Genomic DNA, 23,113 nt, shown 5'->3' on the forward strand with positions numbered 1-23,113 from the left:
GACTTTTACTCTTTGTCTCCTTGTAGAGCAATTCTTACTGGAACTGAGGCTTTATCGAGACCAACATATTTCTATTTTTATATTTCCAGCACATTTTGAGGGATGGGGGTAAAGTTTTGTGTAAACCAGATTATGAAGTCACGGGTAAAACACTTCCCAGTCTTTTAAAATTATGGTGATTTAACAGGGTGATCTCAGAAGCTTTTCCCAACTTTTATGATCCTATGAATGCCAGCTTTTTTTGCCCTGGAACAAAACCCACAATTCACAGATTTGCCATCAAGCACAAAGGAACCATTCAGCAGCTCTTGTATTTATATTTAATTGTCTTCAAAAGGGTGTGTTACAACCGGGGGGATGACACGTTAATGTATTCATAAACTATGCAGGGAATTGTGCAAACTTAATTTCTGTCCTACAGCAAGAACAAACAAAATCATCTCGTTGCATGAGCGGTGCCAGGGGCTTTATCATCCCTTCAAGCACAGGCTCCACTGAGATTAATCAGTCACAAATGCACATTCCAAAGGAGGACACAAATCATGTGAAAATCTCTTTACAGAGTTAATGAGTGACTCACCTCCCTTCTATCCCTCTCTCCTGGACAAGACAGCCCAAGGAAAACGCTCCATAAAGGTGGAGATGAAGGATTCAGCTCCCAGGAGACAAGGTCAGGGATAAAAGTTCCTCTCAGCTGTGAAAGGAGCTGTTTTAAGAAGGGTTTGTGACGCTGCATGGGGCTCTCCAACAAACAGCACAGCTTCAAAAACAACTTCCACATGTAGGACAAATAAGCAATAAACTTAAAATAGAGCAGGTGTTACTGAGGGAGGGTGTTCCCACTGATGCTGGGGTTTAGCAGAGAACTATCTACATTTCTTTACAGCCCTAAGCCCTGAACTTTGAAACCATTTGCTTGGTCACTAGGTATTTATATTTAATTTGTCTTTCTTTTTTCTCCCAGCTCCCCTTTCCAGAGTGGCGTAGCGACAGCGAGTTCAAGCCTGGGGCCAAAAGGGAAAGAATCAGATTTACTCTTCTCCCTTAAAACCCCTCATTTTTAAGTGTTGCTCAAGCTTAGCACTGGGTGGAAGCCCAAGACAAGACACCAGAGATGTGCTGAGAGTGTTCAGAGTGCAGAGGAATGATAGTGCTGGAGACTTACTGCCTGTAATTAGTCACAGAACAAGCTAATTAATCTCCATGAAGACAGCAGGAGTCCCATTTGGTGAAAAGAGGTTGCAGGAATGCCAGAGCAACCCAGTGCTGATGATCCAGGCAGGACCACACTGGTGTTTGAATGAGAAACAAAAATAACTGCTTTAGATGGTCTTGTCTGGCTTTTCTGGACTCTCGGCTGCTCCCTGAGGGCTGAGAGCCCTGCAGGGACCTGCTGGGGAAGCACATTCCCAGGATTTTTGAGTTTCCTGCTCTCTCACACTCCAGGTTCCCTGGCTGTTGGCAGCAGGAATGGATTTGGCCACGTGGAATCTTTCTGAGTGCCCTGGATGGAAGGCCAGGGCAGTGAACAGTCAAGTCCTGAACGTGCTCAGAAGCTGCAAAAATGAAACTGTCTCGACCTTTAATAAATAGAGAACAGGCAGCAAGCAAGCCATAGTGAGGATCCACCACTTTGCCTTGTGTTTGTTATTTGTCAGGCGTGTTTCTACACAGTGGGTACAGATTTGGCATCTTTTAGTCAGAGTGGTTGCTCCATCCAGCCAAGCCAAGCCTTCGAGCTTCGGGAGAGCTTGGCTGGGGACAGGCTTTGGGCTGGACAAGCAGGACACCTCAAGGGACAGCACAGGCTGGGAGATGAGGGTTTTCCTCCCCTGACTCCTCCTTTTCGTCCAAGTCCTTGTCCAAGCAAGATCCCTTGCTCTGCTGGGAATCAGCTCGCTCCACTCTGTCACGCTCTCTGCGTGTGCCTGTATCCTTGGGCCTCTGTAGCTGGAAGAACACAAGGAACATCATGTCAGCTTTATCCACATCTGAGTCAGAGATCTCACCCCCGTGGGCATGTTTACTCTCACTCCAGCCCCTTGCTGGGAAAAACGGGCTTCTGTTTAGCTTCTGTATAGCTTCTGGTTAGTTTTACTCCATCCTATCAGGAATCCTTTAACGTCCCTCACAGAAAGTGGTTTGTGGGCAGCAGAAGGAAGAAAGAAGAAGTGTTGTGTCTTAGTAACACATCTTTAACAGTGGCTTTAATAGCTGCCTGTCCCCTGGAAAGTGAAGGGCAACCAAGGCTTCAAATGACTTTTAAACAGCACTTTCCGATGCCCATGCCAGCTTTTAGCCTTATCCCCACCCTTGTTATCCCAAAGCAGCTCCAGGACTGTCTCCACTGTACACTTTTTCCCTCCTGCCTGCAATCAACTCCACTAGGAGGAGTCTTACTCCTAAAAATGGGGGAAAGAGCCCAACTTCGGTCAGTCCCTGTGGGGAAACAAGACAGGTGATGAGCACAGAATATCCCGGCCCTGGAGGCTCCTCTGTGACCTCAGGGCTTCTCAGGATCCTTGTTTAAGGACGTGCCTCGCCCCCAGCTCACCTGGCTGCCTGTGCACGGTGCGGCAGAGCCTCTTGCCGGGCTGGTTCCTGTACACGGGCTGGACGCACACCTTGCCGGTGGTGCCCGAGGGCAGGTCGGTGAGCAGCACGCTGTGCACCTGCGGGGAGACACTGAGCACCGAGGAGGGGCCGCTCTGCCGCCGGCACCGCACGCGGTAACCCAGGACCGCCCCGTCGGCAGAGTCCCAGGAGGCTTTCAGGCTGCTGGGACCCACGTCCTCAAAGCGGAGGTGCCTCACCTTGGAGCCCTCTGGGGAGAAAAGATCCGTGTTGCTGCAGGACGTCGTGCCAGGGTGATCCCTACAGTTCCCTGCTCCCTGTGCCTCCCGAGGGGAATGCTGCCAGCCAGCCTGGGCTTTGGTGTAGGGATAAAATCACACTACATATCCCCACTGAAGGAGCTCGGCCTAATTAGTCCTTAACTTTGCCCTGGTACCAGCATAAGATGCTTTTTTTCCACGCTGTTAGACACTGGCAGTCAGATCCCACACCCTCAGCTGTGTCATCCCCTGAGCTCCTCACTCTTGAGTCCTGATAAGAGCCAGACTTTGCCTCCTGCAATATCTTCCCAGGTACTTCTTAGAGCACAAGGTTCTGCTCATTAAACTTCTGCCCCTCTGATGCCAAGTCACACCAAGGAACAGGCACAGAGGGGACAGGAGGGAAAGGCACTTCTCTTTCTTCTTTCTTCCCCAGCAGGCTGGGGATGCTGTCTGGGGCCTTTTTTTCTTTAAATGTTCATATTTCCTCCCAAATGCACACTTAGAATCATGGGACCACGGAATATCCCAAGCTGGAAGGGATCCACAAGGATCCAAATCCTGGCTCCACACAGGACACCCCAATAATCCCACCTTTCTTCTTTGGGGAGAAGGGTTTGTGATGCTTCATGGGGCTCTCCATCTTCTATCTTCTCTCTTCTTTAGGGAGACTCCTGGATCTCCAGGCCTGGTTGTGACTGCAGCAGCAGCTCGGCCATACCCCATTGCAGCTGTCACTGTGTGTGTCTGGTTCTCCTTTGGCCCTTACACATCAGCTACATCCCAATGGCACATCCAGAGCTGCTCATGCAGCTTTCCCCTGTTATCCCACCCCAGTGACTGGATTCACTGACTCCTCTGTCCTCACATAGAGGCAGGTGACCCTCTAGGGACACTCCAGGGACTCCTTGTGCTGCCACTTCCCCTCGCTCACCTTCCTGGGTGCAGGCTTTGGCTGACAGGGATTTCTCCTTCCCAGATCTATAGATTGCAGTCACTGTCACCAGGTAGGTGGTGTTGGGTGCCAGGTGCTCCACCACGGTGCTGTTGTGCCTCCCATCCACCTCCAGCACGTTCACTGAGTTCCCTGGGAGTGGCCCATACAGGACCTGGTAGCTGACCACGCTGTCCAGCACAGGAGCCCAGCTCACGTGGAAGCTGTGTGGCCCAGACTCTGAGATGAGAACCTGAACTGGGCTGATTTCCTCTGGAAGCAATGGAAAGAGATGTGAATGAGGATGTAATGACTGTTACTGACCTGCACCATATTGGGCTTGAGTGATGTGGCATTAAAATCAACCCAGCAAGCGGGTGTTGATACTCCTCACACAGCTCAGCCCAAAGAAAAGGGTTTCTCTACCTGGGCAGAACAACTCAGCCAGAACTGTTCTTGTGTGCAGAAAATTAATATTGTGTACAAGTCCACCTTGACTTTGCCACCCCTGCCCAGGTTTTCAGTTTGACGCCTTTTTCCAGGCTGCTACCCAGCATAAATCTGAGTTATTTTCTGCGCAGAGAAGCTGCTTCCTGCTCCGAGTGCTCCCCCTCTCCTTCCCTCTCAAACCCTTACGTCGTTCCAGCACCCTCCATCTGCACCTCCTGCCTCAGGTAGGAGACAGGGATCATCTCCTTGTCCCCAAGGAGGGAATGTGTCCAAGCCATGCCCATTTTACCTGCCAGTGTCGTGACCCTTGTGGTCTGGGTGGGGAAGTAGTGCACATTGGATTCAGGAATCAGAGCCACCTCATAAGTGGTTTCTGGTGCAAGGTCGCTGAGCACGAGGCTGGTGTGAGCCCCAGACACCTGCTGTGTCCTCTTCCTTGCCAGGTCAGCTGCTGGGGCATATTCCAGGGTGTAGTAGCCGGTTTCCTGGGAGAGAAGTTTGGGCCACAGCAGGCGGAAGCTGCTCGAGGTGATGTCTGTGGCATGGAGCCGGTTGGCTTGGATGACATCTGGAAGGGGGACAATGGCCAGAAATCACTGCTGACATCAACACCCAGAACATGGAGCACCTGCAGTCCCAGCCCTTCTGGATGTGAGATGCAGCTGGCAGCATCAGTGTCACCAAATCCCTGTGGAAATCACCCACCAGCGGAACCAAACCACTCAATTCCTGTGTATGAAGCAGCCCAGAGTGTGAAGAACTCCATTTCTCCCTGCTCTCTGCCAGTGCCCAGTGGCCAGGAAGAAAGGGCAGCAACTGGGGACTGCCCAGCACTGCTGAGCCAGCTGGACCCATCCCAGCTGAGGTCACTCCTTGCAGGGCTTCACAGAGCTCCGTTGTTCGGTGACATTCAACACTCAGAGCCCTCTTGTGCCACCTCACCTCTCCCTGCCGCTGCACAGAGGCTTCTCTTCAAGGCTTGTGCTACCTTTGAGTTTCAGACCCCAAAGGCCAGGCACAAATACCTCTTGTGATGCTGGGCAGCTCCCTCAGCTCCCCCAGCTCCCTCTGCTACTTGACCCTTCCGATATGCATGCCCTTCCAAGCCTATTTTGGGCTGAATCCCACTGTTCTCTGGTCTTCCAGAGGGGCAGAAACACACAGGACTTTGTTTCTAGCACCAGGGAAATGACATAGGAAGACAGGAAGATGCTCTTCTGTTTTTAAAGGATTTTTAGGAGCAGCCTGAGCTTTGAAGTGCTCCTAAATCCTTAAGATAGAACCTTCCAGCTCATGCTCAAACACTCACAGAGCTCTCTCTAGGTAGTCCTCACTGGCTCCCCATTGCACAGAGGTAAAGGGAGGCACAGAATTCCTCCCAAACCTGCAACATGGGGCTGCTTTGCACTCCCAGACTTGTCCTTGAGCCGGGAGAGGATCAGCTCTCCTCCTCCGAGCTGCTCCGAGGCCCTGCCAGCTTCCCTGTACCAAATAAAACAGCCTCAGTTTTTCCTCTGAGCTGTTCCCTGGCTCTTCCAGGCAGGCAGGAACATTTCCCTGCTCCGTGCCCTGCCTGCTCCCATCCCATCCCATCCCATCCCAGCCAGCAGCACTCCACCCACTCGGAGGGTGGGAGGCAGGATCAGGAGTCCCGGGGCACTGCACCCTTCTGTGAGCCCCACAAACACCAGGGGCCAAGCCACGAAGGAACAGGGAGCACAGGAAAGGCCTCAGTCCTGCCAAAAATCCTGCCAAAAGCTCAGGGAATGGAAATAAGTGAGCTTGGAGGCAAGGACACTGTGAATAAATGGGGCAGAGCAAAGGACGGGGGGCAGGAAGCCCACAGTGAACAGCTCTGCCCCTTGTTGCCAGACCCCAGATGCCTTCAGCATACAAAGAGGGCAATAAACCCCAGAAAACAGATGTCCACAATGTGCTTCCCAGCCCCTCTGTTCCCAGAGGGAAGCAGCAAGTTAATATCCTGTGCTGGACCCAGCCAGTGCCTGCCTGGTGACACTCAGGGACAGCTTGTGACACACTTTCCCTCCACCTCCTGCCTCTTGGTGACTCGAGACACCACTTTGCAGCCACCAGTTTGTTGGCATCCCGTGAACTCTGCAGAGGTCAGGATCAGACTTGCAGGAATGCTGCTGGTTTCATGATGAGGGTAGGAAATGCAGCCAGGCAGGAGAACCTGTCCTGATCTGGGTTTGTGGTCGCCCCTCTGAGAAGCTGCAGCTGGGATTTGGCACAAATCACTCAGGTTTCCTGGTTCTACTTCCCTGCTTTGATATGAATGGGGGGAAAGTTCTGATTCTGGGAGAGGGGACAACACTTCTCCATCGCCAGGGTGGACATTCAGGGTCTGAGATCACCCCCTCTGCTCACCTGCTTGGACTCAGTGCCAGGTGAGGACATCAGAGCACTCCAGGCTCAAAGCTTGCACTGCAGCAGGAGTCACCCAGGCCCTCGTTTCAGATCAGGAATGCATTGCCCTGAGCACGTGTGGGACGTGGTGATGTTTGGGGCCTGCTGGGCACGCAGGCTCCTGCAGAGCTTGGCTCAGGAGGTGGTGCCAAAGGCTGGAACAAGTCAGCAGCCTCAGCTCAGCTGGGCTGAGTGCAGAGCGGGTGGCTGCAGGCACAGGACCTGATGTCACCTCACAGGAATGCCTTGGTTTCACAACACTGGGGGGTCCTTCCCCAGGACGAGAGCACCAAAAGCCATATTTTGGGTACAAATAAGATGCAACAGAAGGAGCCTGAGCTCCTCCACAGCCTGAGAACCTTCCCTTACTGCTGAGAAGGGTGGAGATCCCTGCCAGGAGCCAGTTGTGCCATAGCCAGGCTGGCTGGGAGCTGTGGCCTGCTGCATTCTGCAGAATTCTTCCATGTGCCAAGGAAAAACAGGCAGTGGACACACCCATCCATCCCCAGCCCCCGTCCTGCACCCCTGCACCGAGCAGCAGCAGCACTGCAGCTATTTCAGGTCCACCACATCTCAGGAGTCTCTCCCTGCAGAGATTGAGGCTTCTCAGCCCACCTGAGGCAGCAGCAGCAGCTTGGCAGGAACCCCTGCTGGAATATCTGTGGAGCAGGCACAAACACCTCATTCCTGGGAAGGAGATGGAAGGAGGAGAGCAACTCTTGACAAAGCTTGTTTGTGCCTCTGCGAAAGCCTCCACTGTTTTTTAACAGTAGCAGGAGATGAAGATAAGAGAGCAGTGATAACCAAACCAGTCTGGGCCATTCCAGAGCTGGAAAGGCCTAATTCCTGCGTGCCAAGGATCCTGCCTGTCCCTGCTACCCCAGGAGGGGTGGTGATTGAGGGCTGCCTCCTCCAGGTAGGGAACAGTGGATTTAAGTGGCTTTATTAAGGTGCAATCAGGTGCTGTGACCAATGTCTGGCACTTTGCTTGAAGCACCAACCCCTGGATTCACGTGGGAATCTCACCTTCCATTAAAATCCCAGCCTGGCAGATTTTAGACCTGCTGGATGCCCAGAATACTGCCCTCAGGCACAGCAGGGTAGTTGTGACCTTTGCAGATTTTGTGATCTTCAAGACAGCCTTATCTGCAGGAGAATTCTCATTTTTTGGGAAGCTATTTTGGATTCAGGATGCACTAGACACTAAATCACCACTGAAACAAGATCCCTGGGGCTCTGAGGGGTGGCTGGGCCAGGAGGAGAGCTGATGGTGCTGCCCAAATCTCATGTGGGAGAGAAGTGGGTGTTTTTTGGGGGAGAACACAGTCCCTGGGAGTGGTTTTTCAAATGATTGTGATTGGAAACAGGAAGGAGTTGCTGCACACAGAGGATTCTGTGGAAAGGGTTACTGGGACACTGAAACCAGCTCCAAACCACCTCACACAGCAGAAGTCAAGGAAGGAAATCAGGATTTCCAATGGAGAGAGAACCTCCAGAAAAATCTGTGGGAAGTCTGAAAAGTCACAGTAACTCCCTCAGCATTCCAAACAAATCCAGAGGCATCTGGGAGGCTGAAGCAAACCCCAGGGGCAGTGCCCCTGGCAGCGCCCTTGGCTTCCAAAGCCTTTCCTGAGGCCTAGATCATGGCTTTGGGTCTCCTCAGAGCCTTTCCTGGGGTCCAGACCATGGCTTTGGGTCTCCTCAGAGCCTGTCCTAAGGCCCAGACCATGGCTTTGGGTCTCCTCAGAGCCTGTCCTAAGGCCCAGATCATGGTTTTGGGTCTCCTCAGAGCCTTTACTGGATGCTCTAAAAACCTGGAGTGCTGAAAACCCCAGTCTGCTGCTTGTTCCCTCTCACAGCAACCACCACAGCTCTACGAGGAACACAGAGGTAGCACTTGGCCTGCTGAGCCCAGCGAGGCAGGGCTGGGCTGTTCTTCCAAGGGCTGTGCTGGCCAAGTCAGGCCATGGATCTGGCGGATGTGGAACGTGTTATAACAGGGGATTTATGGAACAAAAACATTCCTTTCCTATAGTCTCAATGCTGACAGCAGGCACCATCTTTAATTGTGTTTTGTAAGAGAACAACTGCAGGAGTTGGAGATCTCAGCCCTTGACGGTGTATTTAGGGAGTCAGATCTGTCCTAGGCAAGAGCTGGAGGGAGCTGACAGGACCAGATCCTTGCCAGGCACACACATCCCATTTTGGATGTGCTCAACACGTTTGTGTTCCTCCACCTCCATCAGCTGGCACAGAGCCAGGCAACATTTTAGAGGAAAAAAAAAAAATCACCCTGAATGTGAAAATCAACTCAAGGAGCTCAGGCACTTTGTTTCCACCATCAGCAGCCTCTTGCTGAGGTAAAATCCTTGCTTTTTGGGAAACCTTTGGTTAACAACCTGTGCAGGTGGGGGCATTTTCCTGCTCTGCCTGGGTTGTGCAGATGCCTGACCTGCATGACTCATTCCAAAGACTTGTGGGGTTTTTAGGAATTCAGGTATTTTGCTGCCTGAGTTCCTCATTCCCAGCTGAACTCCTCACAAACACAAGTTCATCTCACCCACAGCTCTGCAGAAGGGAATTTGTCCCATTCAGTCAGATATTCCAAGGGGAATATATTTGTCCCACACCTCCCAGAACCTTGGTTTATACTTGCACCTGTAGCATTGTGGACAAACCCCCCCCCCAGTTTGCCAGAACAGCACTTTTGGGTCAGGATGACCATTGATTTTGGGAGATTCTCCCACTGCCCACCCCACAGAGCCAAACACGAACCTATCCTCAGCCCTGCTGCCACCTCCCAGTGCCCCCCACCCCAGCCTACCTAGGATGCCATCCCTGAGCTCCTTGGTGATGATGGGCAGGTCATCCACGTCCACAAAGTGCAGGTGTTTGTCCGAGGGCTGGCTGGCAGCAGCCGAGAGCTCCAGGAAGTTGCTGCGGCCGGTGCTCACGATGAACACCGTCACCCCCATGTCCTTCAGCAGCTGCATGGGCTCCGAGATGTCATCCGTGGAGAAGCCATCTGTCACCCACACCAGCACCTTGGGCACGTCTGGCCGGGCCCCAGCCTCGCCACTGAAGAGCTTTTCCTTGGCGTAGCTCAGCGCTTTGCCCGTGTTGGTGTCACCCATGAGCTGCCGCGTGTCCCGGATGGCTTTTCTCAGGGTGCCACTGGTCAGGTACTGGTCAAACGGGAACTCCATGGTGGGCGTGGTGCTGATGTGGATGATGCTGGTCTGGACGTCCCTGGGGCCAAAGGTGAAAGGGTGCAAAAGGTCCCACATGAATTCCTTGACCCTGGAGAACTCATAGTGGGAGACACTGGCAGAACTGTCCAGCAGGAAGAGGAGGTCCCCCTCTGTGTTGGAAATGGGTGGCTGGGGACCTGGTAGGGGAGAGAGAGGGAACAGCGTTAGGAGAATGATGTGAACCCAAAACCTGCACAGGCACGTGCTAGGAAAGCTTGGTTATCTTGTGCCAAATCCCAGGATTCAGGGAGAGGTGCTGGCTGAGACGGCAGAGGCACAACGGATCTCTGGGAGCAACAGGAGAGATCAGACAGAGCCTTCAGAAATGGGGGAAGTTAAAGATACCTGGAGGTGATTATTTACAAGGGCATGGAGTGACAGAGTGACAGGGCAAGCTTCAAACTGACAGGGAGGAGGCTTGGATGGGATATTTGGAAAAAAATCTGTGAGGGTGGTGGGGCCCTGGCACAGGGTGCCCAGAGAAGCTGTGGCTGCCCCTGGATCCCTGGAAGTGTCCAAGGCCAGGGTGGATGGGGCTGGGAGCAACCTGGGATAGAGGAAAGTGTCCCTGCCTGCGGTAAAGAGCGGAATGAGATGATGTTGAAGGTCCCTTCCAACCCCAACCCTCCCCTGATCCTGTGACCAGGCTGGAGAGACCTGCAGCCCAGCTGGATGCCAGCCAGCTCCGTGTGACCCAGCACAGCTCACCCTGTGCCACAGACACTCCCCCGCAGCGCCCTGGCGCTCAGAGCTGAGCAGAAAACGAAAGTGAAGTCCAGGAATGACCACATCACCCAGCGGAGCTGAACTGTGACCGCACAGGTCCCTGCTCCTAGATCCCAGAGCTCCCAGTGGCATTCCAGCAGGGCTTTGCTTCGTGCTGCTGGCTGCACAAAGCAAGGCAAACCACAGCTCTGAGCTCTCCCCTCTGCTGGAAGGAGGACAAGCCACTGGTTTGGCTGGCAGGACACGGGGAGAGATCTTGGCAACGCGGGGTTGTTCTTCCCTCTGCTCCTCACCGGTTTGAGAAGTGTCCCTCGCTTCCCAAATGTTGCAACAAGCAGCTGGGAGAGCTTCTGGCACTGGCAGGGCAGGGATCAATGGCCAAAGGACGCTGCTTGCAGCAGTAAACAACAGCGTCATGTGCACAAGCACTGGGAGGGGAATTGGGAATCCACCCCGAGGGAGCAGAAATCCAGCTGCTGCCAGAGCTACCTGCATGGGGAACACCCGGGTGAGCACAGTGTGAGACACCAGAGAACAGAGGAGACTCACGGCTGTGTCCTTCTGTCTGTACCCTGCAGCTCTGGGGCACCCAGAGAGCCAGGCATCCCATTAGCATCCCTTACTTTTCCCCATCACTCACTGCTGGGAATAGCTGTGTTAATTAGGAAGAGCCCCAGTCTGCCACCACAGGGTTCTGCCTTGGTTCACAAAGCCAGCAGCTAAACCCACCGGCGGACAGGGGTGTATTTTGGAGCTGAAGGGACCCTCTGTGGGTGGAGCAGACGGCTTCTCCTTCATTCGAACACCACCCCACCTGTTACACCCAGTCCTGCCTGAGATGGAAACAAATTCCTCCCATTCAGCAGAAAGAATCCATAAAAAAATCGAGACAAAAGCTCTCCCCCCCATCCGGAATGTGGCAACGCTTAAAAAGTGACTGGACACTGCATTGTCCCCCCGTGCAGGTCCAGGCTTTCAATTCCCTCATCCTTCCTTCTGCTCCTTGTCCTGCATCCAGTACAAACATGCCATCCATGCCAGAGGTGGGGCCGTGGAGGTTTGGTACCAGCAAATCCCTGCTTACGAAAGCTGCTGCTGTTTTCAGGCACTTTCCTCACTTTACACCTCTTGGCATGGTGCCAGATGAGGATTTCTCACTCTCCAGGGGGGATTTGGAGGGAAAGGGGCATCCATGAGCACTTCCCTGCCTCCTGAACTGCCAGGAATAACTGCAGACCTCATCACTGCGCTTTGCCTGAGCCTGGGGAGTGACACGGGACACGTGGCAGGGTCCTGTTGTCACTCCCTGCGTGATGCCCGGTCAGTGCACTCGGATCAGAAGTGATTTTGAAGGGCTGGAGATGGGAGCAAAATGTCACTATGGAAACACAACGCTGCCTGCTGGCTTTTCCAGGAGGAAAACAGCTGGCCAGACTTCCCCGTGATGCTGATAGGAGACATCCGCTCGCAGAGCTCCCCGCGCTCTCAGCTGGGAGCTGAACACACTCCACACGCCTGATTTACACGGGCTTGGAGCTCGTGGGGCTCAGTTACAGCCAAACCAGATCATGTCCTGTCTGGGTTAACTGTGTTTGACATCCTACGTTCGTCTTCTCCTCTCTCTGCTTGGCCACGCAAGGGAAAAAGTTCTGCAATGAGAGGGAGGCAGGAGGAACTGAGGAACACAGGCTGAGCTTCCCTGTGGCCCCTCTGGATCACAGTGAGAGGCAGGAGGAGGAAGGCAGCACCTCTCCCTGGCAGAGAATTGTCCCCCCAAGCCACCCAGGAGGGGTTTTACATTTCCAACCACGCCACAGGCCCCATGGGAGATGGGGAGGTCACCTGCGTGATGAAGGGCTGACATCCACCTAGCACAAAATACTTGGGTGGTTAAAGGCCTTTGGAGGCTCCAGCTCACCCATGGCAGAGTTCAGGCTGAGAAATGGCCCTTCAGACAAATCGCAACAGCAGGAGGGGAGCTGTGCTGCCACCTCTCATGATCTTTCCATGAGTTTCACTCTCTCTGCTGTTCTGGGATTGTGGAATTGTGCCAGTGCTTCAGAGGGCAGTAAGTGCAGGGTCCCCACAAAGTGTGTATGGATGGGCCATGTCTTTATTTTTCACTCACAATACCAACATCCCCATCATTTTCTGCTGATGCCAGCCCAGGAGACAACGATCAAATTCCATTTATCCAAACCCAAACTATCAAAAGGTTGTACTTTACACTGATGCAGCAGAGATCTGAACCTGGACCCCAAGAGGGAATTGGGGGAATTGGTGATTCTGCCTTGGCTTTGTGCACGAATCCAGTACCCATTGTCCAGAACAATCCAATCATTCCTGAGCGTGTGGAAGCACCAGTGGCCACCCAGCAGCTTCCTCACTTTGCCCACTGCACATCACTAACACACACACTTTGCCTCTGGAGCAGGGCACAGTCCCTCTGGAATGCCACGGCTGGCTTTGTCACACACCCTGAAGCTCTGAGCATTGTTTAGAGCCTGGGTTGGGAAAATGCCACACAATCCCGGGGCAGCAGGATGGCAGGACAATGGGAATAGCTGCTGCCTGGGTGGACTTGGAGCGCTGGGACAATGCCAGGAGCAGCAGCACCAGTCCTGCCCCAGGGTGGGACACCAAGGGACAGAACCCAGCACGCTGTGAGGGGTCTGAGCCCCAGCCCCAGCCTGGGACACTGAGGGACAGAACCCAGCACCCTGTGAGGGATCTGAGCCCCAGCCCCAGCCTGGGACACTGAGGGACACTGAGGGACACTGAGGGACAGAACCAGCACCCTGTGAGGGATCTGAGCCCCAGCCCCAGCCTGGGACACTGAGGGACACCGAGGGACACTGAGGGACAGAACCCAGCACCCTGTGAGGGATCTGAGCCCCAGCCCCAGCCTGGGACACTGAGGGACACCGAGGGACACTGAGGGACAGAACCCAGCACCCTGTGAGGGATCTGAGCCCCAGCCCCAGCCTGGGACACTGAGGGACACCGAGGGACACTGAGGGACAGAACCCAGCACCCTGTGAGGGGTCTGAGCCCCAGCCCCAGGCTCTCTGTGTACCAGCAGCACAGTCAGACCCCAGCAGTCCGGGCTGCAGAGTCTGAGGAGCTCCTGTCCAGGCAGACACGAGTTCCCTGTCCTTTCCCAGGTGCAGTGAGAACCAGACACAACCTGCAGCCACAGGTTCTCCCCTGGTGAGCACAGGGCAGGACAAAACGAATCACGGCAGCTCAGCCACCACGACGTGGGATGAGTCCCTGCCCAGGGACCAGGAATGAGACATCCATCTCCTCCACGTCCCTTTCCCCGCTGTCAGCTCTGAAGGACTGCCCCATTCTCATTTTCCATGAGCAGTATCCAAGAGAAAGCGTTTTAAAGAGGAGCTGTAATGATTGAATTACAGAGATTAGCAAGAGAACATCGTGTTAATCACTAGCTTGACTTCTCTCAGTGCCTGTCCCCCAGTCCAGCGAGGAGGGAGGACTTTCTCCATATGATTTACTCTAAATTCTGCAAATTTGTGAAAGTTTGCTTTTCCCCACTGGAAACAAACGCGACAGCATTACTTTCTAATAGGCAATTGCAGACAGGTTTGTTTCTTGTACACAAGTACCTCTAAACACCTAAAGCAGCACTGTAGCCTCAGCTTTTATTCTGAAAAGGGTTTGCGAGGAGCTCTGAGGAGCAGGAGGCATGAAATGGGGTAAAGTACCGCAGGAACGCCTTCGCCTTTGCAGGCACTCACCTGGCTCAGGTGTGTCCTGTCCTGCAGCAAACCGCAGCCACAGACCAAGGGAGAGCACTGCCTTGGCCAGCATGGCAAAGCCTGGTCCTGGGCAAACTACCTTAAATCCGCCAGCTGGGCTCTGTGGAGGCAGAGGAAAAGCTTGAGATCAGTCATAGTCCGGATCCACCAGATCCCGGCGCGATCCCACTTCCATGCCTTGAGATCTCCGCCCGCTCCCCGCCGTGTGTTTTGCTGGGCTGTGGTGCGAGCTCTGGCTCCTGGAGGCAATTCTCCTTCCTCCCCCCCCACTCCTTTTAGAGTCATAAATCCATCTTGACAGGAATAGCTGGAGGAGAGGCACACGCAGCGCTCCTGCCGCTCTTCCTCTGCCGAGTTAAGCTTGCCCCAGGAGCGGGGGTTCGCTGTGTGCAGCTGGGGCTGGTTTGGAAAATATATCCCTATAGATAAAACTTTGGCCCTGCGAGGCACTGGCAGCAGGCCAGTTACCGGGGGGGAAGAAAAAGGAAAGAAAAGCTGCGAGAAATCCAAAGCTCTCTGCTCTGGAATGAGCTGGAAGAAGGAAAAACACGTTTATAAAGGCAAGAAAGAGTAGAAAGGCTGGGGAGCTGCCCTGCCCTGGGAATATTGGCTAATCTTCTGGGAGGAGCATTCCACAGGTCCTAGTGCTACCCTCCCACGGGCTAGGGGACACCCGGAGCCTGTGTCCCCTGGGGAAGGGCTGCTGGGGTCACCAAGGCACCCAGAGCCTGCGGGAAGGGGCTGCTGGTGGTGGGAAAGGGCAGGGAGCAACATTGGGAATTGCAGCTGGCACAGGAACAGCCCAGGGATCATCTCCCTCAGTGTGGAGTTAAGTACGGACTCGAGTCCGGGGTTCTGAGGGAAAGGGGGCTCACAGCCTAAAGATAAACCCGTGATTAGCCTCTCAATGGATGAGGGGAGAGGAGCAAACACCAAAGACCCCGAGGTCCAGCTTCTCCGTGCCCCTGTGTGCAGGGCATTTGTGCCAGAGCATAAAGAAATCAAACCCAATTCCCCTTCCCGTGCCTGTCCTGCTCTCCTTGCATCTGCACTTGGCTCCCACTCATCAGGTGAGGTGACAACAATTCCCTTTCCCCTTTCCACTGTAGGTTTTTGCCTCTGGACAGGTCCAGGATGTTACCAGCGGAGGGAAAAGCTGGAAAATTTCATCCAGTTATGAAGAGATCCATCGATCATCATCTCCTTAACATGGGGAATGACCAGCAGGCCAGGCTGAAAGGCAGCAAAGAAGGGATGTCTGGAAGCTTTTGGGATTTTGGATACTGGTGAGCAATATTTCCTCCAATTTTATTTTCTCTCCCCCTGGGAACTGTAAAAAAAAACTCAACAGGAGTTAGGGGCCAAGGAGAGCACAGAGTGGAAAAAAGTTGTATCCAAACTCATCCACCAAATGGAAAGTCACAACAGGCTGGAGATCCAATTAAAACCCATGGATTCAGACAGCTGAGGGCACTTGTTTGTGTTCCCCTCCCAGTCTGGGACCCATCTGCATCCCGAGGGAGCTGACAGCACCAGGCTGTTCCATAACTCAGTCCATGCAGCCCTGTGGTGGTGCCAGCCTCACCCAGGGGTCCATACAGGCTGGAATCAGCATTATCCCAGGTTTTAAGGGAATGGGATATCCCTGCTCTCACTCTGAGATCCCCTTCCTGAGGCAGGGAAGCTCCAGGCTCTGGTAGCAAAGGAGCTTCCAGGGGAAATGACACAGCAAAGCAAATCCCACAGCAAAGCAAATCCCACACGGTCTGATCCCCCAGTCTGAGCAAATCCATCCATTCCTGCTGCACAGATTCCCACTCAATTCAGGGGCTGCTGCATTGACCAAGAAGGAAAAATGTTTTCCAAACCCCTGCTGAGTTCAGAACTTTCCCAGTCTCATCCTGGTTCTCTGCTGGTGTTTCTGTCCTTGCTGTTCTCCCACTGGCTGGATTCTGGAGCTGGGACATGGCAGGGGTGGGCTGGAGGAAGCAGGGAATGGAGGTAATGGAAGGAAATCATCTCCATGTACCCACCTGCCCTAGCCAAGGGCTCGGGATGTGCATCTGAGAGCCCTCGAAGCCAGTCCCAGCACATTTCCAGCCCATTTTCTCAGCCCATTGTCTCCCATTTTTCTTTGTCCCATTGCAAATCCGTTTGCTTCTCATCAGCTGACCCAGACATCCAGCTGCTCCCATCCCCCTTCCCATCCCATCCCATCCATCCCATCCCATCCCATCCCATCCCATCCCATCCCATCCCATCCCATCCCACCCTCCTTCTGCCCCATCTTCAGACCCATCCAGAGCCCCTTGATTAGGGCTGGTGGATACATGGAGATGATTTCCTTCCATTACTCACTTCCCAAGGAAGTGTTGCTCATCTCAGAATAATTCCCTGGGTTTTTGCCAGTTTATCCCTGAGGATGCCATTCCCACCCTGGAGCCTGGAGACACTTCAGCCTTTATCTCCCTCTAAGTCCTGCTGGGATAGGTGCAAGCAGGAAAAAGCAGCCTGGAAAATAATTAGATCTTAAAGGGTTTGGGGTTATTTTTAAACTTTACAGGAACTGGCAAATCCTGTTTCCAGTAAGCCTGGTGCCTGTGCTTGTGCTGATTCTTTCCTGGATGCATCATGCACTCTGGAGCCAGAGGTGCCACTCCAGATTTGCTCCTGTTGAAATCTCAGCTTCCCATCACTTCTAAGCTCAAATTCTCCACCTGCCATGGGTTTGGCCAAAATTCCCTCAGGGTGATCCCCTTCTCCCTGTGCCAAGCTGCAGAACAGCTCAGGAACAATGGATAATTGTAAGAAAAAACCTAAAAAAACCCAAATAAAACCACCACCAACCAATCAACCGTATTTTGATCGTGATGTTGCTGGGGCTCAGGTATTTTGTAGAGCCCTCAGTGCCTGGGAAGGTTTTGGAGGTTTTTCTGCAGCTGCCGCGACGTTCCGGGGATGTAAACAATCCCCAATTTCTGAAGAGATGCAACATCCTCTTCTCTGAGATGAATTCCTGCAGCTGGAACAAACAGGCTTTTGGGAACACAGCCTTGTTTGAGCTCCACATCTGCGGGTTTGTTTGGAGGGGTATCTATATATGGCAGTTTGGAAATTCCCCGTTTGGAAAGGAAGCAAAGCAGCTTTGGGGGGGTGAGGAGGGTGAAAACTTCCCCTGGAACTCCAGGGAAGGCTTGTGCAGCCCCAGCACAGGTGGGAAGTCACCCAAGGAGCTGGGAATCCAAGTGGACAGATTGGGCTGGAAGTCTGGCCCTTGCCCAGCTCTTATCAGCCCAGTTGTGGCTCAGAGGATGCTGAGAGCAACAGAAATACCAACATCAACTCCAGGTTTTCCCCCAAAATGACCAGGAGCAGCTCATCCAATGTGTTTCACACTTAATTTCTGCTCAGCTGCAGGCTTGTGGCTGAAAGGCACCAAGTTCAATTCCCTGACCCCAGCAATGCCAGCCTGACTTCCAGCCCGGGGTCAGGCCTCACGTCTGCCACTTCTCAGTTGTCTCTGTGCCACGTAGGGCTCAGCCTCGAGTCATCTCTTATTTTCATTTGACTCCAAAGACAAACTACAAAAATAGATGTGTTTACTCGCAGCATGCCCCAGGTTTATGTTTCTCAGAAGATAAGCAGTGCTAGGAATGACTCCTCAGTGAGGTAAGGCCTAGCTTATAGATGATCTCTTTTATCCCAAAGCTCCCTAAAAAGCCACGCAGCACAAGAACTCAGCCACTTCTGGGCTGAGGAGCAGCAGCCTGAGCTCTGAGCCCTGACTTCTGGGTGCCTCAAGGCCAGAGATTTAATTTTCTCCTTGCTCCTGCCTGGCACTGCTGTAATTCCACAGCTGGAGCAGAGAACCCCTCACAGGGCAAACCAGGAGAAACAGCAAAGGACAATGTGGATCATGTCTCTCTCAGGGGCTCCTGGATCTCTCCTGTTGTCAGGTAGGTCAGAAATAGCCCAGTTCCTGTGAGGGCTGCCCTGGGTGTGCAGCAGCTGAGCTGGGAGCTCTGGGGTTGTCATCCCCCACCCCTCTGCAGAGATGCCAGTGCTGTCCTCAGGCAGGGAGGAGCTGGCAGGGAGATCTGTGCCTCTGCTTCACCCTCAGCTTTCCCTCAGCCAGGACGAGGAGGAGGAGAAGCCTGGGAAACACTGATCCCCAAATAACCAGGCAGGACACAGGCCCAGAAACACTGACCCCCAAAAAACCGGGCAGGACACAGCCTCAGGAACACTGACCCCCCAAAGCCAGGCAGGACACAGCCTCAGGAACACTGACCCCCCAAATAACCAGGCAGGACAGCCCAGAACATGACCCCCCAAATAACCGACACAGCCTACCCCCCCAAATAACCGGCAGGACACAGCCTCAGGAACACTGACCCCCCAAAAAACCAGGTAGGACACAGCCTCAGGAACACTGACCCCCCAAATAACCAGGCAGGACACGGCCTCAGGAACACTGACCCCCCAAAAAACCAGGCAGGACATGGGCCCAGAAACACTGACCCCCCAAATAACCAGGCAGGACACAGCCTCAGGAACACTGACCCCCCAAAAAACCCGGCAGGACACAACCTCAGGAACACTGACCCCCCAAATAACCAGGCAGGACAAGCCTCAGGAACACTGACCCCCCAAAAAACCAGGCAGGACACAGGCCCAGCCATCCTGGAGTGTCCAAAACCCCCCCAAATCCCAGAGTCAGTGCAACCCCACCCCAACAGCAGGGCGGGGGGACAGAGATGAACTTCTGGAGCCCGAGGCTTTGCCAGACCCATGTTCCCAATCCCTGTTTGCAGTGACAGAGCTGCCATAAATAAATGGGTGGGTGTTAGACACAAAGATCTGATTCCAGAGTGCCAGGAACTGCACAGGAGTGAGGGTACAAACATGGTTGAGCCCCTGAATGCCCCGAGCAGAGACCTGCTGGGTCTTTAGGACCAGCACCTCTTTCCAAAACTGCAAGACTTGTGTTGAAAGCTTCAGGAGGCTTTGGGAGGAGTGGCTGATTCAGATCCCAGATCCCCACAGCCTGGCTGAACCAACTTTTCCATGCAGCTCATAATTCCTTGGACTTAGCTGGGCACGAGTTTGACGGCTCTGAACAGGAGGGAACCTTTCATGTTTCTCCTTGAGAATCCCTAGCAGAGATTCTCCAAGATTTTGAATTCCTGCTTCATTTCCTTCACGAGACAGGATCTGACTGCCTTTCTCCCAGCTGGACCTCACTTTGCTTGCCAGGAACCCAAATAGCTCCGAAAATTGGACTCACTTCTAAGCACTACAAGCGAGGTCTGCATGGAATGGTCAATTTTTAGCCAAGGGCTATTCTTCAGAGTGGATCATTTTCCTTATTGCTTGACTTCTTTGCCCTATCCCCATCCTGTTAGGAAAGCCCAGACGACTGGGAAAAGCCAAATTTAAGAGACTCTCCTTAGAACTGTGTTTCCTGAGGAATTTCCACCTACGTAAGGAGCTGCTGCTTCCCCTCGAACAGCAAGTTCTCAGCCTCTCTCAATAGTTGCAGTCTCCTACATTTGTCCATCTGGGAGAGAGAAAAAAACCAATTTGGAGCATCCTGCAGGGATGCAGAGGAGACTCCAGCATTTGGAGAGCCCTTGTTGGTCACAGGAACAACCAAAGCAAAGGAGATCAGATTCCCTCCCCCAGGAGGCTGCCCTGGCATCTGTTTCTCTTACTTCACCTTCTGTCCCCAATTTCTGTGAATCCCTGCAGTAATTAGGGCAGATTTGCAGCCTCATACCACACTCAGGGCTCTGTCAGGGTGCTGGGGGGCTGAACTAACCCTGTCACGCCTTTTATCTGACCACAGCGCTGTTCCATCCATCTCTGGCTCCTGTTTGAGGCAGTGGTGGCCTCAGGAGAGGCCATCAGGGCATTTTTCCCCTTCCCTGGAGCCACAACCCCTGGGTGGTCGGGAACAGAGCAGCCCCACGGGAGAGCTGCTGCTGCCATCAGCTGCGTTTTAGGTGTGCTCTGTTTTTAGGGGACTGTGCAAATCCTGCCAGGCTCTGAGCGCGCTGGGTGGGGGGAAGCAGCAGGGACAGTGATGGATGGGTCTCCGAGCACCCATCAGCCCCACATCCAGCCACAACAGGAAAGGGAAGCAGCGTGGGGCTGGGAGTTCCCATCGGGAGAGGCTCCTGGCCCCCTCTGGAAGTGCAGCTGCAGCAGAGCTGGCCAAGCTCTGCTCCTGCTCTCAGCCTGGAATTCAGATTGAGGCCGATTTTCCATCAGCCTCACACCCAGGTGACAGCTCCAGCCTCTCCACTCCCAACTCTGCAGCCTCCTCCTTCTTCGCTGGGACCAGGGAAGCTTCACTTTAGGATAAATCCGGCCCTAAAGCTGCCACGCTGGGGTGGAACAGCTCCAGCACCACTGTGGCTGCAGCAGAGGTGCAAACTGGGCCAGTCTGGGACAGAGATTTCCATTTATCTCCCTGCTCCAGGCTGCCAGAAAGGCACCAACCCTCATTTTCAGGGTTTATAACAGAGCTGCCCCTAAGGTAGCCTTTGCTGAGGGCTCACTTTGCATCTGGGGCTTTTCAGCCCTTCTCAGTAAGAGGCACAAACATGTGAGCAGGAACAAAGCTCGGAGCACAACAAACAATCACCCTTTTTGTGTGAGGCCTGCGGGGCAGCTGGGGAGGGAGTGGGAGGGAAGGGAATGACTCCCTGTGCCGACAGCAGGGTTTCTCCAGCCCAGCTGACCTTGGCCAGCTCCTCCCTGCTCCTGGAACATTTGGGAAGTTGTCCCCCCGTGCTGGTTTAGTGTCAGAGGGGGCACAGCATGGGATCAGCTCTGAGTCAGCTCCTCCTTCGAGGCACCAATTCTTCATTTTCCACGAGTTCAGCGAGTTCTAGAGGTGCAGGTGCCTTGTGGAGCCAGGCTTTGGAGCACAGACAGGATGGGACAATCAACAGGCTGCTTCTGAGGGCAAATCCTGCAGGAAAATCCTGCCTGGACATCAGCAGAGCCGAACATAAACCGCACAGCCCCCTTCCCTACGCCATCACCCAACCCCACAGACTTTCCATAAGGGAATCTGGCCATGGGGGAAGAGCAGGAGCCTCACTGGGTGGCGTTTGGGGACATCATCCTATGTTATCCACCTGGAATCATTCCTGGAAAGGGCCACGCTGAGATCTGGGAGGGCAGGATGGAGTGGCTGAGTGAAATGTGGGACTAATGAGGGGGATGAGTCTTGCTGCCATCAGCAAGTTGCTGTTTCCAGTCAGAAGAAGGCAGATCAGAAATCCTGTTGGATAAACCAGCACAGGGAATTGAGGGCTCTGCTGGGAACTGCTCTGCCTGACATCCATCCCTTCCTCACTGCCAACCTCACATCCTCCCACGTCAGCCTGGGGAAATAGCTGCCATTCCAGCAGCTCATGGAGAAAGAGGTGGTTGGGTGTGTGCAGAGCCACCCAAACAATTCCCATCTCTTTTGGGGATAAGAGACTTTTGTTCCAGAGCCGGGTGCTGTAATTCCTGAACGATGAAAGAACAACCAGAGCACAAATATTCCCCCACAAATGAGTGTCACTGTAAGCCAGGAATGTCCTCTCTGCTCTCCCCCCTTCCATGGGGACTCAGCTCCCTCTGCAAGATGAATTTGCTTTTTCAGCCAAGAGCCAAGAAAGAAGAGGTAGGTGATGTGAATGCAGAGCCCATCCACTCTCCCCACTTCCCAGCAGGAAAGAGGAATCCAACAGAATCCAGTAAGAAACATTACTCAAGTAGGGAAGGAATTGAAGTCCCCTGTGAGGGTTCTGAACATGTGGAAATCTGCCACTGCAGCAAATTCCTCAAGAATGGCCTTAAAAATCCTCCCCCAAATGGGATGGGGCACTGGGAATGCCACTAAAAATTCTGAGAAATGGGAACAGCAACGGAGGAGCAGCTGCACCCACACCAACACTGATCCTGTGCACTCAAATCCTGAAAATCTGCAGTTCCAGCTATTCCTCCCCTTCCCAGCTGCAGCCCTGAAGCAGGGAATGAAGGAGCACTCACCACCTCCACAGTCGTTTTCCCTGCTGGCTCTCAAAAGGACAACCAAAGCTGCCAAAGATATTTATATAAAAATGGGATGCAGGGTGGAAAACAAGGAGGAAAATCCTGCTGGAAATCTCAGGTGGTGCTGGTGCTGCTCAGGAGGGAAGCTGTGTTCGAACTGGGCTGCTCCAAGTGTGGGGCCTGCCCTGCTCCCTTCTCCCTGCTCCCTGGGCATGGCTGTCCCGCAGAGGAAGTCTGGCAGATCCTGTTTTGCAGAGTTCTCCCACACATGGGGCTTTTTCTGCCTCTGCTTCGCTTCCTGGCACCTGTCAAGGACGTTGTTGTTGGGATGCTTTGCCAATAAAAGACACTCAGAGCTTCTCCTCCCATTTGTTCTCTCTCTTCCCTCATCTCCAGGACTGACAAACGCTTGGGAGGCCATGGCGAGCTGGGCAGGAATGGAGGGAACACCTGGAACAGGAGGGAGAGATCTTCCAGAGGGGTAAAAAAAGGAAAATTGATGCAGAATGGAACAGTGAAACTTTAAACAAAAGGGCTTTTTGCCTGCAGTCCCTCGGACTATCCATGTTAGTGCTTCCATCATGAATTCAGGCTCCCAAGACTTCTCTCCTTTCAGGGAATTCCCTACAAATCTCCAAAGCAGTGGTGGAATTC

General features: G+C 53.5%; 1 protein-coding gene and 1 long non-coding RNA gene across 3 annotated transcripts; one reads left to right on the forward strand and one right to left on the reverse strand.

Annotated features, from left to right (window-relative positions):
- Nucleotides 1-293: 293 nt before the first annotated feature.
- On the reverse strand, nt 294-22,656 carry VWA1 (von Willebrand factor A domain containing 1). Of its 2 annotated transcripts, none has more exons than XM_019289814.3 (7): nt 22,457-22,656; nt 14,384-14,504; nt 9,470-10,033; nt 4,508-4,786; nt 3,769-4,041; nt 2,555-2,824; nt 294-1,950 (listed from the first exon to the last, which is right to left on the reverse strand). In XM_019289814.3, exons 2-7 carry the CDS (start codon nt 14,454-14,456, stop codon nt 1,910-1,912), a joined length of 1,500 nt encoding a protein of 499 aa, XP_019145359.1. In that variant the 5' UTR covers nt 14,457-14,504; nt 22,457-22,656; the 3' UTR covers nt 294-1,909. The 2 variants fall into 2 exon arrangements, with proteins under 2 accessions (XP_019145359.1, XP_010404183.1); XM_010405881.4 differs by lacking the exon at nt 22,457-22,656 and adding an exon at nt 14,582-14,997.
- Nucleotides 15,030-17,255, forward strand: LOC109145538. The gene is made up of 2 exons (XR_005603525.1): nt 15,030-15,690; nt 16,968-17,255. It is a non-coding gene; the product is annotated as an uncharacterized LOC109145538 (long non-coding RNA).
- Nucleotides 22,657-23,113: the final 457 nt, after the last annotated feature.

This window comes from Corvus cornix, chromosome 21, assembly GCF_000738735.6.
Source record: "Corvus cornix cornix isolate S_Up_H32 chromosome 21, ASM73873v5, whole genome shotgun sequence".
In the NCBI taxonomy this organism is placed as follows: domain Eukaryota; kingdom Metazoa; phylum Chordata; class Aves; order Passeriformes; family Corvidae; genus Corvus; species Corvus cornix.

Bases quoted from the DNA above. Each gene is read 5' to 3' on its own strand.
- VWA1 (XM_010405881.4), bottom strand. From the start codon at position 14,689: ATGACTCTAAAAGGAGTGGGGGGGGAGGAAGGAGAATTGCCTCCAGGA. The intron at 10,034-14,383 runs GTGAGTGCCTGC...CTCCCCTACCAG, and splicing joins ACAGGACACACCTGAGCCAG to GTCCCCAGCCACCCATTTCC. The intron at 4,787-9,469 runs GTAGGCTGGGGT...TCCCCCTTCCAG, and splicing joins GCTCAGGGATGGCATCCTAG to ATGTCATCCAAGCCAACCGG.